This window comes from Hakea prostrata, chromosome 1 (assembly GCF_041222555.1).
Source record: "Hakea prostrata isolate BN-2017 chromosome 1, UWA_Hpros_2, whole genome shotgun sequence".
Classification (NCBI taxonomy): Eukaryota; Viridiplantae; Streptophyta; class Magnoliopsida; order Proteales; family Proteaceae; genus Hakea; species Hakea prostrata.
The window spans coordinates 6697731-6717545 of NC_142600.1; the positions used below are offsets into that span (position 1 = coordinate 6697731).

The 19815-nt window shown below is 36.5% G+C and overlaps 2 protein-coding genes across 3 annotated transcripts; one reads left to right on the forward strand and one right to left on the reverse strand.

Annotated features, from left to right (window-relative positions):
- The first annotated feature begins 37 nt into the window (after positions 1-37).
- LOC149027031 (DNA-binding protein S1FA-like) lies at positions 38-3462 on the forward strand. The gene is made up of 3 exons (XM_089158344.1): positions 38-147; positions 356-429; positions 3094-3462. The coding sequence occupies exons 2-3, from the start codon at positions 400-402 to the stop codon at positions 3307-3309; spliced, it is 246 nt and encodes an 81-aa protein (XP_089014470.1). The 5' UTR covers positions 38-147; positions 356-399; the 3' UTR covers positions 3310-3462.
- Positions 3463-3595: 133 nt separating this feature from the next.
- Positions 3596-17087, reverse strand: LOC149027032 (Transcription initiation factor IIF, beta subunit). 2 transcript variants are annotated; one of them, XM_089158332.1, is made up of 6 exons: positions 16743-17087; positions 14727-14835; positions 13089-13219; positions 12944-13012; positions 12683-12823; positions 3596-4340 (listed from the first exon to the last, which is right to left on the reverse strand). In XM_089158332.1, exons 1-6 carry the CDS (start codon positions 16935-16937, stop codon positions 4221-4223), a joined length of 765 nt encoding a protein of 254 aa, XP_089014458.1. In that variant the 5' UTR covers positions 16938-17087; the 3' UTR covers positions 3596-4220. The 2 variants fall into 2 exon arrangements, with proteins under 2 accessions (XP_089014458.1, XP_089014449.1); XM_089158323.1 differs by having other exon boundaries at positions 3597-4340; positions 12683-12832.
- Positions 17088-19815: the final 2728 nt, after the last annotated feature.

Here is a 19815-nt window from a genome sequence, read left to right on the forward strand (position 1 = left end):
ACAACACAAATCATGCGATCAGAGCCCATTCAACTACCACATTAACGCCGGTTTTCGGAGATTAAAACCTTCCACCCTCTACCAGTTCCTCATTCCTTCGTTTTCATTTCTGTGCCCTTAGAGTTTACAATTTTAAGCTTCAAAAGGGTACTTAGCGATCTTCGTTTTCTTCTTCCTTCATCCTCTCTCTTTCTCTCTTCTCTCTGTTTCTTGTTTGGTTGAAATGTTCAAATCGAGGAGATAGATCTATAGCTGTAGCTTTGATTCTGAAGATTTCCGTAACCTCATTCTTACAGTTTCTTATTTTTGTTTAAATGCGTCTTTGATCTGATGATATCTGATTTTGGGTTTGCAGTTTGTTCGGAAGTCTACCGCCAATCGATTATTTAAGATCCAGCAATGGCTGAAGACTTTGAGTTCGCTGATAAGGTTCCTCCATCTTTTTATCGCATTGTATAATTTGTATCTTCCATGTCCAAGCTTTTTTTTTTTTTTTTCCTACTCTCTTTCCTTTGTATAGATTATGCTACGGCGATCTGTTTCGTCTAGATTCTTTATAATTTTGAATCCTTCCGATGCGTTTTCTGAAGAAGCTTCAGTTTTTGTACTGTGGTTATTTTTCTTTATCAAATTTCGGTCTATCTAATACAACCCCACCGTCTTTATGGTTGCTTTGGGGCTTGGACTGAATTATTTCTGTAGCATGCAGCCTGTATTTTGGCGTCTGGTTTGTCGGATACTTGTTAGGAGTGTAATTAAATTAATTAGCAAAACAGCGAATAATCTGCTGTCGTCAAATTCTTTTTGAGCATGCCTCACTTCTAAAGCATTGTCAACGTCATTGTGTTAATGCGCTCTGTGAATACAAGCTTTACATACTTGAAAAGTTTATTTGTTAGCAATGAATATATGTGACACTTTTTGCATGATGCGAAGGTTGTGGTGTGTATTGAATCTCATTCAGCCCCATAATTGTTTATGTTCATCCTTACTTAAAATCCCTATCCCATTTTGCAAAATAATTTGGATCCGATGAACTTGACATGGATTTACAGAAGGGGTCAATTGTTTTACATAATTTGCCCATGATTTTATATGTTAACCTAACTTGTAGAAATTGCAGAAAGCTACTTACATGACGGTCGGCTGTTAAAGGTGGTAAGCTTTAGTGTCTTATAAAAGAATTGGCTTTGTATTGCTAAATTTACGATTCTTTTTGTATAGTTATTTAGAGTCTTCAGGCCAAGGATGAAGTCTAGCACTTTCAGTGTTGTGTTTTACTCCCACTGGGAATTAGAGCAGTAATGACATCCTTTTGAAGTAAATAGAATTTTGAGGATCTATTTATTGGCCAGGAGGTAACTAGGGCAAGAAGAAGTATTTTGAGAGATTCAACATTTATTTGTTAGTAATGTAAGAGCATTTAGATTCTGATATTGTTTAAGGCTTTTAACTGTTGTTTTTTGGAGTCTCAAAGTAATTTAGATAGAAAGTCCATCCATTTAGAAAATTTGGGAGTTTATCTGAAGTAATCAGGTGCAAGGGTTTCATTTTAGACTTTTAGTTTCTTATCTGTAGCCTTGCATCAAAGATACTTCAAATATTAACTTTAGCAATGAATTTTCTTCTCATTACTAACCAACCTTTGTTTCTCATGGTATTTCTTTTTTCCAGTGAACATTTCCATTTTACAGTTATTTGTCCAGTGTTTCATGGGAAAGTTCCCCCTGGATTTCAATTGGGTTTTCAAATGTTTGGAAATTTTTATGTACTAATTTCTAGCACTCACAAGTTTCACCTGGACAAGCAACATACTGTGTATGTATTTTTCAGAGTTTTGATCAGCTGAACATGGTTTCACAATAAGTGGGTAAACCAGAATCCTGTAAATGCATAATCCAGTGGGTGATTTGAGTATAAGCTTAGATAGGTGCAATTTGAGAATTTTAATTGTAGGTACCTACGTCAATCATAAATAAAGGACGATTTATGGGATGAATAACTACTCATGCAAAAATGAGAGAGGAAAGAGTGGGAAGGAACAAACAACCACAAGCTAACTAGAAGGTCCTGAATAGAGCTGTTTGCAGTTAGTTGGGATAAGGATACATGTAGACAACAACTGGTTTCATTTTGAGCTCTATATCTATCTATGGGGCCAGTTCCCTATTCATTGGTTTCATCTTGAGCTCTATATCTATCTTTTGGATCAGTTCCCTCTTCATTCTACTAAAACATGAGATTCCTGCTGAATCTGAGTTTGCTGCTCAAACCATGTGACAGAATAATACCAACTTGTTTTGTATTTCAGGTGTTTCTGTAGCATATGATATAAAATAGGCTGGGTTTAGAACTTGCAGTTAGAAAAGAAAGTAGAATTGCTCTTGGTTCTTTGAAGGCTGCACCTTTATCAGACTCAAAGAGAGTCTGATAAAGAGAAGTATTTTGGAAGTTAAAAGAACAGAATCTTACTTTCACAGAGCAAGAGGTAAAAAACTACCATGTTATCAAATGAACTTTTAACTGCTAAAGTTGAAAAATTAATTGCATACTTTTCAGCCAGTGATATTTCTCTAAGTTTGTTTCAGAACAGTTCTTATTGGTTTGATTAGCTGAAGATCATTTGGGAACTTATTCGGCCAACATAGCGTGAGGCTTTTGAGTCTCTAATAGTCTTAGGATATGCAACTCTTGACTTTTCTTTTTTTCTTTTCTTTTTTTTCTTCTTTTTTTTTTTCAGTTTTACCCTATAATCTGGCCTTTCATTCAGGAATTTGAAGCTGATTTCCTTTTGATGGTTGTAGCTACATGAAAGATCTCCCACATTTGAGTTAAAAGAATTTAGGAACTGTTACTGAACATAGTCATGTCGTTGACAACTATGAATAGAATGTCATGTTCGGTAAACTGTTTGAGTATTACCATGTGGCTGAAGTCTTGTCTGATTGTACAACAGTGTCACTTGGTTGTGGATTAAATCTTGTGCTACAAGGGATTTGTTAGTTTTATCGTGTATTTTACATCTGTAGGCCTCCTCTCTTCATTTTATCATTTTTGTTGCAATTATTAATCCATGTTGACGTGAATGTACAGGGAAATGCAATGAAAGATGCAGAAGCAAAAGGATTCAACCCTGGTCTGATAGTCCTGCTTCTTGTTGGGGGCCTATTATTGGCCTTCCTTGTTGGAAATTATGTCCTTTACATGTATGCTCAGAAGACGGTTCCACCTAGGAAAAAGAAGCCCGTCTCCAAGAAGAAAATGAAGAAGGAGAGGCTGAAGCAAGGAGTCTCAGCACCAGGAGAGTAGATTGAGCTGTAGGCCTTCAGTTGTTTTAATTCCCGTTATTGACTGCTACATTAAGATTTTCCCTTACTTGATGTCAGTTGCACATACTAAGACAAAATTTGAGTTCTTTGGGTTGTTGATGATTATAGCTTGAAATCTTATAAATTTAGTACATCTCATGGTTTTTCAAGTAACAGGAATATGAAAAGATACATGTCTAATACCGACATTGTATGACCTGCGTAGCCATAGGCGTGCCGGACCATTTATTGTACAATCAATTTTAGCTGTATGTCTGGGTGGTCATTGAGAATGAAACCCTTAGAAAATGATTAGCAATCTCAAACTTGAATTCAGCAGGCATGCACCGTTGCCTTGGATTATTTTCTTACAATTTTTTGTGCCATGAAAGAGGGGCACTGGTGCTTGGACCCCACGCTTTTAGTGTGTCATTATCTCTTGACAAAAATCACTCCACACGTATATTCTGATGAGGCCCGTTTCTGTAGTCAATTTGTAATGCTTGCAAGTTGCAACTTGCGGTGTATCATTCAGGAGAATTAGCACATGTTTTTGTTGCCACTGACAAAACAATGAAATTGCCAGCAATGGAATGAAGAAAAAAAATGTGAAATTAACATGGAGAAAGAAGCCAAAAATCATCATATGAAATCACTTTTTTTAACTTCAAAATATCTGTTGTGTTATTCGGAACTCTTATTCCCCAACTGATATCCTAAGGTAAACATGACAAAGAAACCAAGAAGCCTACTCTCTATAATCACCTTTTCTACTTCCGCATTTCACTGTTGAGTAGGTTGATCTTTCATTTTCGAGTAACTTGACATCAGCATGGATCCAATCTTTTGAGGAAACGAAGGGAGAGGACATGCTCCAGGAACCTTTTTATGTCAGCATTTGCTAAAGCCAATTTATCCAGGACCTGCTTCCTCACCCGATCTCTTATATTCAGGCTTCAACTCGTAGGACCCTTGATTAGTTCCCTTGTTGTTATAGACACAAAGGTCTTTTAGAAGATCTTTCACAAATTGCTGCAAAGAAAAGAAAGACATCAATCATTGGATATGTAACCCTTTGATGGATATGGAACTTGGTCCACTATCAACAAATGTAACCAGATTTTAGCGCCTTCACAAAATTGCTGCAAAGATAGAAAGTCGATGAACCACTGTATATAAAAACCCTTGATCAAAATGGAACTTGTTCACAATCAACAAATAAATTCACTCTTGTACTCTCCCCTCCACCCTTTCTCCTAAGTTAATAATTTTTTATTCATCCAAGGGACCTTGGGGGGGGGGGGGGGGGGCAGAGTTTAACGCCTTTGTGAAGTGAGATTAAGAAGTATATGAATCTGTGTGTGTGTATATATATAATTGTGGATAAATATAATAATAGTTTTCTTACCAAAAAAATGAACTAGTTCACAATAAACAAATTTAACCAAATTCTAAGGCACCACTCATCCGAATGAACCTATATGCCAAATACCACCTCAAAGTAGGTGGAGCCAACCCTCTCTGGACCAAATTTAATACTAGAGCCCTCCCATTATTTTTCCTCTCTTTCTGAATCCTGATTAAATTTTTCTCGAAATGTTTTACTAGACCTTGCTCCAGGAGTCCAGGGATTGTTTTCTCATTCCCCTATTACAATCTTTCCTTGGACGTTAAGCCATTTAGATTTCTGCAGGAAGGGGGTTCAGTCCTCCAAGACATCATTATTCATCATTCTATATCTTCCATTCTGTTAAAGGCGTCAAATATTGGTATTGGAAAGGTAGTCTTGAGAGATGACCTAAGAGATGCATTGGCAAGACACTAGCTACATTTCCAGAAACATGGACTTGCTTACAATTTATGCATGTAACTCGTGCAGTGTTATAGACTTATAGGCAACAATATCCAGCCAATGACTGGTTATCTGGTTAACTCCATTTTCATTGCAGTGCAATTTCAGATATACTAATATAAGCAATTGGAGATAATTACATAAAAGATTTCAACAAATAAAATCTATTTGTCTGTTAGGAAATTGGCATAAATCGGGACCTATAAGTCCAAACCAAGCGGCGAACCAGTGCCGAAGGCTTCTGCACAAGCCTTACCCCAGCAATTTTTGCTGAGAGGCTGCCTCGATAAAGAACAAACCGAGCATTAATTAAATTACAACAACAGGCCTTATCCCAAGTAATGGAATTGACTACATGGATCCTTGCCTTCCAATGAACTCCATTTGAGGCCACACTAGATACAAGGCCTAAACCATACATATCCTTTCTCACCACTTCTCCTAAGGTTGTTTCAGTTATGCCCCTTTCTCTTTTAGTTCTTTCAATTTAGATTAAATCACTCCTCCATATAGGGGCATTTAAAGGCCTCTATTGAACATGGTCATGCCACCTCAAACGACTTTCTCGTAGCTTATCATTTATCAGAGCTACTTCCATATCAGCTCTCATATGATCGTTCTTTACTTTATCCTTCCTAGTTTTGCTACTCATTCGTCTTTAGCATCCTCACTTCTGCTACTTTGAGTTATCTATATGATGCTTCTTAACAGCCCAACACCCTACAGCCCACACCATAGCTAGTTGTACAATGGTCTTATAGATTGCCCTTTGAACTTTAAAGGTATACTTCAATCACACTTTAAAGGTATACTTCAATCACACAAAACCATGGACGGATCTCTCCACTTCATCAACCTTATTTTAATTCTTTGAAAACATCATCCTCGATCTCACCTTCTTTATTTATGATTGTATCAAGGTGCCTAAAGTACACTTTGTAGAATTGCCCTTTGACTTTTAAAGGTATAATTAATCACACAAAACCATGGACGTAGCTCTCCACTTCACCAACCCTATTTTAATTCTTTGAAAACATCATCCTCGATATCACCTTCTTTATTTTTGATTGTGGCAAGGTGCCTAAAGTACATTTTGCAACATGTCCTTCTCATCCAGTCTCACCACCTCATTATTTAGCTAATCACAACCAAAGTTATATACTAGACATTTTGTCTTCATCATACTTAGGTTTTTAAAACCTTTTGATTCCAAAGTTGTTGTCCATATACCTAACTTAGTATCAATCCCTACTTGTGTTTCATCTACCAAAACAATATCAGCAGCAAACAACATACTCAAAAGAACCTCATCTTGAATGTCTTTGGTTGAATGACTTGAATCATCCACTAGAAGTGCAAATGTTTATGAGCTTAAAGTTGGTCATTGATATAACCCAACTGTAATCAGATATTCACCACCTTGTCCCCTTACATTCTTACACTTGCCACTAAAAACATATCCTTAACTATGTCCACAAGCTTACTTAAAACATTTCTCTTCTCTAGCTCTTGCCAAATTAACTTTTTAGGGACTCTATCACAGGCATTTTCCAAGTTGACAAAGACCACTGGAAGATCTTCATCTTCTTTTATTTCAGTTTATTATTATTATTATTTTTTTTTTTTGGGGGGGGGGGGGGGATGTAAATGAAGATCTTTCTTACACTCTATACCTTTTCATAAGACCCTTAATACGGTAATAGCTTCCTTTGTAGATCCTTGGCATAAAAACCATACTAGGTCTCCGTAATATCGATTTCTTGTCTCATGCAACTCTCAATTACTCTCTCCCATAATTTCATAGTATAACTCATCCAATATGCCTTTATCGCTATTTACATTTTAAATATTTATTTATAGTAACTATTGATTATGATGTTTTGTGAAGTTGCAGCTTGTTTATTGTAATTGAATACTGAGTTATGACTTCTTAAGTTATAGTTCTTGCATTTTAATGAAAGTTTCAATGTTCTCTTGTATATCCATGTTTAGATTTGTGAAAACCCAAAATCCTGATTCGTCCGCATACATCCGGACATATGCAAATCAAGAACACCACTTTGTGTCAAGTTTTAGTAAAAAATAACATCATAGTTGTGTTTATTGGCCTCAAATTAAGCTGTACACAAAAAATCCGACTAAAAAACCACCTAAAACCTATCAAAACAATCAACTAACACATGGTCTAGCATTATACCATGTTTTGCTGAAATTTAAGCAAAATTTTGATATTCTGGCTGTCTTGATCTTGTCGAGAAACTGAGACAAGATGAGATTCTAATCATTTGGTTAAAACTAGCAAACCAGTTGAACCAGCATCGATAAAATCCAACAAATATACCAAGTATAGATATGAAAACTATTGATTTTATTTGCCTAATCAATACCCACATTTTAGGTCAATTACAAAGTACACTCATGGGAGCAAAGGCCCAATACATGTGACCCAACCCAAAAGCTTGTTTCAATTAAAATAAGCTTTAAGTGACTTATCCACATCACCCACTTTTTGGGCTTCTAAAATTAGGCCGATTGCATATATATGCCCAAAATAGAAGGCCTAAAGTTTTTATAGGATCCACAATTACAATTGTGCCAGCTTGATAAAACTCATTTGGAAGATCTCAACCAAGCATGACTTCATTTAAGGTCAATTAGGCTCGTCCTGATTCCTCCACCCTATCAGGTGGTCCTCTGTTTGCTACCCTAAATTTGAGGGTGATCTGGAATTCTTAGGATCCATGTTTGCAATTGTGCCAGCTGATAAAGCTCATTTGAAAAACCTCCACCAAGCATGACTCCTTCTAGGTCAATTAGATTTACTCTCACTTGCTAAGATCTGACTCCATTTGGACTTAGGCATGGAGAAGATCCTCCTCATAAGACCCCTTGCTCTCCCTACCATCACCACCCAAATCATTAAGAGTGCTACTTTTTTTCTGGCTTAGGCATCCTGCGAGCATCCTCTACAACCTCATGGGCTCTCGCCAAGGCTACTCGCATCCCAAAACTCACTTTGCTCTAGAATTTCATACTTGATAATTTCGGGTTCTCCATCCCTAGCACCCCATAACCTGAGATCGCACCATCCGGCAACTTTCCTCTACTGGCACCTCCCTCGCCTCCTCTCCTGGAACCTTATTCATACTCCTTTCCAGCCGATTTCTTGGCACCCACTGGCTTGGTTCAAGGGCTATGTCCCTCATCATGCCTCAATGCTTAGAGAATAGAGAGGTTCAACCTTTGTCTCCCTGCCCAATCTCTCCTTATCCACAAACACCTAAACATTAACCCCAACTACATCGTGTGTTGGAATGGCCCCAAAGATGTCAACCATCCCTTCTTCTCCCACCCCTCCTCCTGCTCCTTATGGGGTAAAGCCATTTAGACCATTTTGCCCTGATTCAGATGCAGCTTTGGTTTCTCTAGGGATTAGGCTTGGGTTTTGAGATCATCCTCAAGCACATCAATTTGTGATTTGGTCGATAAGTTGGTGTTCAGTGCTATAATCTCTCACCTATGATGTGAGCACAACCTCAAGAGATGGAACCCCCCTCTCGCACATGCACTTTCTTTTCTCTCCCCCTATTAGGATTTCAGTCAACAACAACAATAAGCATTGTCCCAACTAAATAGGGTCGACTACATAGATTCTTACCTTACAATCAGATCTATTTGAGGCCATGCTAGATACAAGGCATAAGCTATGCATATCTTTTTTCACCAATTCTCTTAAGGTTATCTTAATTCTTAGGTCTGTCTCTAGCTCTTTTAATTCCTTTAATCTGGATTATATCAATTCTCTGTACATGGGCATTTATAGGTCTCCATTGAACATGGTTGTGCCACCTCAAACGACTTTTTCGAAGCTTATAACTTATGGGAGCAACTCCCAAACCAACTCTAATATAATCATTCCTTATCTTATCCTTCCTAATTTTGTCATTCATCCATCTTAACATTTTCATTTATTCTACACTGAGTATATCTGTACAATTATTTTTAACAGCCCAACACTCTACATCATACATTATAGCTGGTCAAACGACGCTCTTATAAAATTTTCCTTTAAGCTTTAAAAGAATACGCCGATCACAAAAAACCCTAGAAGCATCTCTCCACTTCATCCACCCTAATTTAATTCTTTAGGAAACATCATCCTCGATATCACCTTTTTTATTTATGATTGAACCTAGGTACCAAAAACAATCACTCTGAGGAATCTCCTTATCGTCAAGTTTCAGCACTTGGCAATCATGACAAAAGTCACAAACTAGATATTTTGTCTTCGTTCTACTTAGTTGAAAGCCTCTTGATTCCAAAGTTTTTTTCCATGATTCTAACTTGGCATTAATCCCCACTTGAGTCTCATCTATCAACATTATATCATCAACAAAAAACATACACCAAGGGACCTCGCCTTGAATGTCTTTGGTTAATTCATCCATTATAAGTGCAAATAAATAAGGGCTTAAAGTTGATCTTTGATGTAGCCCAACTGTAATTGGGAATTCATTATTTTGTCCCCCCCCCCCCATTGTTCTTACACTTGTCACTAAAACATCATACATATCCTTAACTATATCCACATTTTTACTTGCAACACTTCATTTCACTAGTACTTGCCAAATTAATGCTATAGGAACTCTATCATAAGCTTTTTCTAGGTCAATAAATAACCATATGAAGGTCTTTCTTATACTCTTTATACATTTCCATAAGTCTCCTAATTAGGTAAATAGCCTATGTTGTATATCTTCCCGGCATAAATTCAAATTGGTTCTCTGTAATTGTTGTTAAGTGTCTCAAATAGGTTTCAATTACTCTCCCAGAATTTTAGTATGGCCCATCAATTTAATGCCCCTATAATTATTACAGATCTAAATATCTCCTTTATTTTTTTTTTAAATTGGAACCACGATGCTTTTCCTCCATTCATCTGGCATTTTCCCTGTGCTCATAATCTTATTAAACAACTTAGTCAACCAACCTAGCCTGTGGAATCCTAAGCTTTTTCATACTTCTATTGGGATTTCATCAGGACATTGTGTCTTGCCTAGTTTCATCATCCTTAGTGCTTCTTTGACTTCGAATATCAAATTCTCCTTATGTGTTCAAAAATTGGTGCCTTGGTGAATATTGAAATTGTCTGAATCAATGGAGCTTAAAGTATGCTCGTTTAGTAGACTAAAGAAATAGATTTCCCATCTTTTATTAATGTCCTCGTCACACACTAGTACTTTATCATCTCCATTTTTAATGCATCTAACATGGTCAAGATCTCTACTCTTTCTATCCCTTATTTTAGCTATCTTATAAATAGATTTTTTCACTTCCTTTGTACACAACTTATTATATAACTTTTCATACTTCTTCTCCCTTGCTTTTCCCATAATTTTCTTAGCTTTAATTCAAGCCAACCTATACCTTTGAAGATCCTCAACATCCTTAGTTTTTTGCCATGTCTTAAAACTAGCCTTCTTATTCTTAATGGCAGCTTGAACCTCACCATCCCACCACTAAGTCTCTTTATAAGAATTGAGCATTCCTATTGGGATTTCGGTAATGATTTTTTTTTCCTCAGGTTTATAGAATCCAACTATGGGCCAAAACAAAGTCACTATGCCCAATAGACCAAATTGAACAATCTTAATTGCATCACTCATCCCAACCAAATACATTCAGGAATAAGAATCTTCTTTACTCATCTGTCTAACATATATATATTTTTTTTTTGAGTAAATTACAGATTGCACGCTTTAGTGAGGCTTAAACTCTAGTTGAATGCTTTAGTGCCTTAAACTACAGATTGCACACTCTCAAAATCACAAGTTGCACGCTCATCACTTTCCATCCAAGATTCTAATAAGTTAGGAGTGAAATGTCCATGTTACCTATAGTATAATGACCAATCTACCCCATTTAAACCCCCTTACTCCCAACCCGGGTGAAGGGATTCTCCATTCACACATCTTCTAAGTTCTACCTACTCTGGTGAAATTGTCCACCACCGCCGTGGGAAACCCCCCCAACCCTCCCCTGTTGGTGACCACTGCCCTTCCCTGCACTAGATGGATACTCTTCAATAACATTCAACCTAAAGGAGAATTCAGAGGAGTTAGGCCGCTAACATTTAACTCAGGTTCCTCTAACTCCGGCGGTGTTAACCAAGGCGTCGATGTGGCCAAACACATTCCAAGCAATCTGCATAGAAGCATCGATCAAAGGTCATGTAGCGCTCAGGTCGAGTTCTACCGCAACAGCTTGGATTCCTTTAGCAGATGAATATGAATCTGAAACTTGCGATTTTTGGTTAATTTCGTCGCAGAGAAACATTAATTAATCCTTTCTACGAGTAGCGGCGATATTTTGCAGCCTTTCATGGCGAGATTCAAGCAGAACTCACTCCCTATCCCTGAAGATGCTAATGTTACCATCACTGCTTTTCCATCCAACCTATTCCATGGCTCTAGAATTATTTCTCCTCCTTCATCTCCCATTTCTTCCTTCAAGAGCGAGAGAGAAGATGGCACCAAGCAAAACGTTCTCAATCATTTCTAATAAATAAGACTAGTGAGGCTCTCTAACAACGAAACTTCAACAACCCCCACCAATTTGGTATTAATGATATTCTTTTTGACCATTTAGGAACGGAGCTAGAGAGAGAGAGATTTTATGGCAAGTACGGTGAGGGCGGTGGTCACTAGCAGGGGAGGGTTGGGGTGGGTTCCAGCGGTGGTGGTGGTGGACAATTTTCAGTGAGGTGTAGGTAGAAGATGGGTGAAGGGAGAAGGGTTGGGTGTGAGAGGGTTTAAATGAGGGTAAATTGGTCATTATACTATGATGAGGGTAACATGGACATTTCACTCCTAACTTAATAGAATCTTCGATGGAAAGTGATGAACGTGCAACTTGTAATTTTGAGAATGCGCGATCTGTAATTTAAGGTACTAAAGTGTGCAACCTAGAGTTAAGCCTCACTAAAGCGTGCAAACTGTAATTTACCCTTTTTTTTCTTTTAAAACCCAACACTATTTCATTATCTCTCACCACTACTTCCCTAACCATTTAATAGTCTATCTCCAATTCTTTTAGATCCTCTAAACACTAAAATATCAAATTATAAAATGAAAGTTATCCCTATGTGCTTATACTAAATAACATACTTGTTCTGCATAGTCGTAACAAAGCTGCTAAGTACTTCCCTCCACATACTGAACATTATATCCTGAAACATTAAGCTTTGTAGCCTTTCCGTCCACCTCTTATGGTAACCATTCTTAGCAAGCAAAATATATGTGAATCCCTGAACCACTGGCAAGGGTATTTGGAGAGGTACAGCGGGTAAAAATCAAAAAAGATAGCCGCATATAAATTTCCCTGATCTGTTGAAAACAACTCAGTAATATGCCTTTGAAAAAAAAATAGATAGGAATGCAAAAAGGATATGGCAGATGTTTCTTCAACAACCATCATTTTTTCCCTTCTATATTATGCTAAAATAAAAGAGAGGTGAACGTACTTCAGGCTGGTCTGTCTCCTGGACCAACTGCCTCAATGTCCAATTTGGTTGCCTCTCAAAGAGCTTGAACATAATGTCTTCCATTTCTCCACGGTCTCTCCTTGTTCTTTTCATCTCTGATCCTTTGACTGGCACTGTTTTCTTCTTATCCTAGCAGAAGAACAAATAAGTCTCTTACATATATATCCTATCCGATCAAAATGACCAGTAAAGATGCTTGCACAAAAATAGTAAACAGAGAGAATGGAAGTAGATAAATACCTTGCCTCCAGTTGGCAGTAAACCAAGCGGCATTGGTCTCATGTGCACTCCTCGATTATCATCAATCACCTTAAAAAGGGTTAAAAAGGGATGAAAAGTGGCAAAAATCTATATACCAACACAAAAAACATATAATGTACTATACCTGCACTTGTCTGGCTTTGGTCATGTATTTGTTCGTCCTTTCACGGCAAAGTTTTCCATAGTTCCCAATGTCTTTGTTATGGGGCTTCATGTCAAATTTATTTAGTACTTTCCCCTCCACTGAAACCTTCCCTGCAAAGCAAGGATTTTCATCCAGAATGTTATGCTTAGTCTACAATCCAAAAATAAGAATTATCTCCAGCTACAATTCATCAGATTATTCAGCGGCATACCCTGCCGAAGTATAAAAATGCATAGACAAGCACCAACCACAAACCGTCCAGTCGAAGTGTACAATAATTTTGTATTTTACTGGGGTTTCTGTGCTGAAGGTCAGATTTTTTGGGGGTGTCTCTGATATTCACTCTTAAGATTATACATGAAAATATCAATCACCTTGGGTGACAAAAGAAGCTACCCTCTTTGTCTGGGCATGCATGCTTGGGAATTGTAAAAGCTTCGTATATTACTTCTGGAACCAAATCTTTAGGTATTAAACTGTATCCTCACACTGATACAGCTTGCTTCCAAGAAGCACATCCATATTTGGTACATATTGAGGGCCAATCCCTGTCCTGCATCTGAAGTGGGCCCAAAATGGATGCTGACTATAACATTTAAATATTTCATGCCCAATGAAAGATGAATGTGCACACATCGGAATCACATATCAGATTCTAATGCTATCCGGATCATAATTCATATTTGAGTTTAACTGAATGTAAATGGCCAAAACTGCATGTGTGACCAATGTCAACACGTGGGTGAAAAGGATGGATTTATTTTCATTGTGATCTAATCAGAGATTTTGATGTTACTTATACATACAAAGGACCTGTAGAAGAAAACAAATTACAGAAAGTTTCAATACATACTCTATTTTGCAGTTTCCTAGGTACAGGCCTTGTTACCAACTAGGAGTGGGAACCCAACAAAAGACAGTTCACATTTATTGCCTGGGATGCTAGACCCTATACTGCATAGGCATCATGCTGACAAGAAGCCATGCTATCCCATTTAAGGTTGCCATTTGCAAAATAACTTTCAGCATATGCATCTGTTGCAACTCCCTTCAACAACAGCTTTTTAAAGGTGATCAAATTGCAGAAAAGTTTTTACCTGCCCATCATCAGCTTAACTAATGTGCAGCCAGGAATGTTATATTATTTTATTCACTTGGACATGCAAAAGGTTTGGGTGTCTAAACAGTAATACACAACAGGATAATTGGTGTTATGCTATATTTTATGTAAAAAATTTGGAGGTTTGAGGTCCAGTAACAAAAGGAATAAAAATAATATGATACACTACAGGGACTAATATACTGCATGTTGCACTGGACTGATTAATCATAAATCTAGTGCCTAACACTCTATAAGTTCATGATTTTCGTTTGTTGTGCATAGCAACTTTTGAATTAGCTAGTTTTGAAGAAAACAATCAAATTATGGTACACTTATTTTGATAGATATGATGGTCGATTGAAGGTTATTCACACCTATATCTGGTTTATAGTGAACCTTCTTGATCATGAACTATGAAAGCAAACATGCCAAATTGGTAGACTAGGAATGGCTCCAAGTTGCATAATTAGATTTTAAACATTAAAACAAGAATTCTTAAGAAACATATTCTTTACCTTGAGTTGTCTGGGAAAAAACGCATATTGGAACGAAGTCTGTAGACATATCCAAAGAGTATCGCTTAGGTACATTTCCAGATTCAGTACCAGTCATCTCCATTGTGAACTGACCATTATTCAAGCAATGTGTTAAATTGGATGTGCAAAAAGTAATATGAAAGAGTAATTCAATGAGAAGCAGGCTTAAATCTAATGGTTTAAAAATCGAAGAAATACAAAAACAAAGAACTAAGAAAGGAAGATTAATTCCTCTTACTATCATCCCCATTTCAATAAATCACTCTTTTTCCTTGAAACCTGACCTAATCTCTTTCAAGCATAACCTAACCATCCCACTTGAGATCTCCATATACATTAACCATCTCCATCATAGTCATGGAAACCATCCATTCTAGCCCAAATCACGAAAACTAAGACTAATCCTAAACTGTTTGTCCCATAAGTTGCTTCTGATTAAGATCTTGGAAGTACTAGCTCCTAGTTGATCGTTGATGAATCAAGGACTACGTCACCTAAGGCTTATAGAACCCAGCCTTGGGCCACAATGAAGTTACTTGAGGCAAAATTACAGCAATTGGACAAACTTAATTGCATCAGAGAGAAGAAAAAAGTTGGGCTGCAAGTATGTTTCCGAAAAGATCAGCTTGTAACATTCTGTGTTCACACGGGAGGAAAAAAATAAAAATAAATAAATAAATAATAAAATAAGAAGAAGCTAAGTTGCATGTATTTTTATTTTCTCAATCCCTCTTCCCCACCCCACTTTTTTCTTTTCCAATTTCATTTCCACTTACAATATGCAGGCAGCACCATTTATAGATACAGAAACTTAAATATTCAAATGACAAGTAGGACCCTCTAGTGCTTTTGTTCATAACACATCAGAGAAAGGCACGGACACTGATTATCCGGCACATATAAAAAAATTATTTAAAACAAACTAAATGGTCAACATCAGTGACAGGTAAAGCCAAATTTGATAATTATTATGCAAAATGGTCTCAATCTCAAGAAAATCAATCCATTTAGGTTATTGGCCCAACGGTCCTGGTAACTATAAGCCCTTGCTATACAAAATTTCCACTTACAAAGAGTTAGGGTTTTGAATCAAAGAAAACAAAAGTTCAGATACAGAGTTTAAGCAGAGAAACTAAGAGCCTTTATCATCAGATGATCAAAAGAAGTTGAAAATACTGCCATAACTAAAACAAAAGGGGCCCAACTGTTATCTTTAAAATACCAGCGGGAGTCCATAAGGGGTGCGATTTCAACAGAAAATTGATCCTAGCATAAGAATAACAAACATTCACAAGATAAAGCAACCTAAAGCACTTTAGCCTGAAGCAATCCAGAACCGAAATACTAAAAAGAGCACTCAGAATAGTAAAAGAGGAAGAAGATAATAATGCAGCAGTGTTAAAAATAACTATCTTAATTGAAGCCAAGGAACAGGAGAATCTGACTGGAAACAGCCAACAGAATGCTTTGTGGAGCAGTTAAGGAGGCTTACAGATTTTTGTAAGGCTGCGAACAGATAAAACTAAAACCTAGAAATGTAGGCAGATGAATTATCCCTTCTCTTCCACCACCACCCCGATAAGTTCTTTTACTGGAAGGGTTTTAAACCTCCACTCTCCCCTCCCATATCAACCCAAGAAATTAATTAAAATAATAATAAATAAAAAAACACGACAACAACTTCCCAGTCAAAAGCAATGGCAGATGCCCTGCACGGAATTTGAAAATCGAAACATGGAGTTGCTCTAAATCTGAGTCCATCAACCCACGTACAGACAATGCCAAAGTAATTCAGCGACGATTCTCACCAAGCATTGACGAAAGGTAACCATATAAGAAGATCTCGATTCCATTAAACTTGGTTCATCCCGTCTTTTAGGAATAGTAGAACGCAGAAGAGGCAGTCGAGACAACCGAAAGAAATAAAAAAAAACGATACATATAGAGAATACCAGATGTCATTAAGAAGAATGGAAATTGTTAGGAATTCATCACCTGTGGAGAGGAGTTGTCATCGTCGTTCGAACGAAGAGGGTCGATGGAGAGTACGACTTTAGCCAAGGGATGAGTTGAGTCGGTCTGAGACTGCCAAGAACGTGATACCAGCGGTGGAAACTTCATCAACCAAACCGCTCGGTCTACCTTGGCCGTCTCGAGCTGTGTATCATGGCTGTTCTTCTTCTCTTCCATAGCCACAACAAGCCAACAGAGAAAGAGAAAGAGAAAGCGAGCGAGAACCGAAGAAAACGGTTTTTCGATTTCCCTTTAACGAACAGAACCAGACAATAAAATAAGTTTTTCTACCGCCTTTCTCTCACTGTACCACCCTCCTTGCTCTGAGCGCCGTATCATCTACAGTGTATCCTGATCGAACCCAAGATCAACATATAGATTTTGCCAAAATGCTAACCTTCCGTCCGTACACACGATAAATTTATTAAAATTAAAGATAAATATTAATAAATATTATTATAAATATTTTCAAATAAATAATATTAAAAATGTAACTTTTAAGTCTCAATTCCCTCATAATGGATATTGACAATCCACATTTGCATTCTATGCACTTTCAATCATAGACTACAATACAACATTTCATATCAAAAGAATTTTATTGTATACAATAATCATATATAATAATTATATATTGTATTTTCTTGTAAATTCTAATATTTTCATATTAGAGAAAATTCAATTTCTACTATAAATATGTGCTGCATATAATTCAATGGATGAGTTTAATTCATCTTGTCTTAAATTTATTCCTTGTTTTTAATGTATCTTTCATATTTTATAATACGTTTTCAATATGACTCTATTCAAAGTAATTACGTTTGAGAAGAAAGACGACAGACTATACACTTGTTTTTTGTAAACAATATATTGCAATATAAGTATTATTTTGATATGGATACTCTTTTTCATTCACTAATATTTTTTTCAATAGGGTTTTTCTTAATAAAGTTTTAACGAGGTACATTATCTATTCATGAACATCTAAGAGAAACTATTATAAATAATATTGATTATGGATGTCTATCACCCCAAAAGAGATATATCAAAAGATGTAATTCCAACTAAAATCTTAAGCATCTCAGCGTACAATCTTGGTGATCCACATTTCTATTATATGCACTTTCTATCATGGACGACAACAACAACATATCCTTCCATATCAAGAGTATCTTATTGCGTACAATAATTATAGATTGTAATTCCTTGTAAACTTTGATATTTTCATGTCTGAGTTAAGATGTTACTTCTACTATAAATATATGATGCACACAACTTAGTGGATGAGTTTGATTCCTCTTAGTAATTTTCTTCATTGTCTTCAATGTATCTTCTTCATTTTATAACAAAAATAATATTAGTATATAATTTTTCCTACTTCAACCATTTTAAATTGAAAAGAATATCATATTTTCTTGATAATAAAATTGAAATCATATCAAACAATGGATAAGGTGTTTTATATTGGTTAGAATTTTTTACATGCATACCCCTAATGCCTCATTCTTTTGTTGAATTTGAAGTGGGGTTGGAAAAAAGGGGCAAAAAAAATCAATTGTTCCCTGAAATTCCAAAAAATGGCATGTTTGATTTAATGGGGTGAAAAATTTAGCAGACAAATTTTCTTAATTTAAGGTGGAAAAATAAGAGGAATAACAAAAGGGGATCCAATTGAAAACCTTTTCACAAATCCTTCTTTTCCTTTTCTATTCATGCACCCCATTGTATATGAGTCTCATATATTTACTTTTTTCCTGTCCAGATCCTTTATACCTTGGTGCACAATGCACCCAACTTTCCCCTCTCACAACCCATTTGACATAGGCCACTCCAGGTTCACTTGTGTCAGGTGAGCTATAAGAAGAAAAATCGGGAGCTCCATGCACTTGGGTGGAAAAAATCCAAATTGTTTTTTTGAACTCCAATTTTGCAAACAAACGATGACTAAGTGACATCACACCTTGAATTTCACTTCCCAAAACAAGCACTGCTGCCAGAAATAAAGGACTTGAAACTAGGTGAGTTTCTAATTGTTTTCATTTGTTTATGTACAAGTGGGTGAAAGGAGTCCTTCATCCGACTTCTTCCTCTGGGCAAAAATGTAATGAGTTCATAAACAAATCAAAACACGGACTTAAATGAGGAAGAGTGTGAGGGATTGAAAAGTCAAGGAAACAGCAGACGCCCTTTCTTGATTTTATTGGGTTTCCAACAAGGGCTAGGGTCCTCTTGATCGGCTATTGTCATCTCGCTTGTCTGTTTATATTGAATCACATTAGAACTAAAAAACCATAAGGTCAAAAGTTTGAATCCATTGTGAGCCAGGATGAAGCCCCGACTTATATTTAAATTCTATATAACAACCATCCCCTCAAGAATATAGTTAAGGTGCGAGAAAGGAAAGGATAAAAAATGAATATAGTTAGAGATGAAGATATTACTGGAATGTTGCTCGCATTGCTCACTAGAAGTAACATTTATGAGGTGTTAACCTTAAAGGTTAAGGCAGACTAATCTTGGGGGTGAAGACATAGTTGGAACTCGTGTTGCACAAATTAAGGTGTGTAAATATCTTATAGAAAATACCATTGGTACGTTTCCACTCCATCAAGTTCGTGATTACAATAAGTTTACAAGTATTCATGTAAAGTCTTCTTCAACAATTTCTCAATGTATCCAACAATTATAAGGTGGCAAAACACTTTATCCCTATCATATTAGGAGTAATCAGTAACATTTTTGTTTTATTTTCTTGTTTTTAAGGAAAGAAACAACTTTTCTTGTTTCTAAGCATTTTCATTGTTTATGGATGCTAAAATGATGTATTGTTTATAAGAAATGAAAAAATCTTAATTTGCCACACGTTACATGCAGGCTGCAGCTGTTATACAAGGGGTTTCGCTTTGATTTGATTTGAGACAGCCCTAGTCCCAATGTGTGTTTGGTACAGTTGAATTAATGTCATGAAAAAGAGGGCGAGAAGGATCACTTCTATGAAACATGTTGCTGTGTGTGACATCAATCCTACCATGAGACGTCTTGTTGAATCCATCAC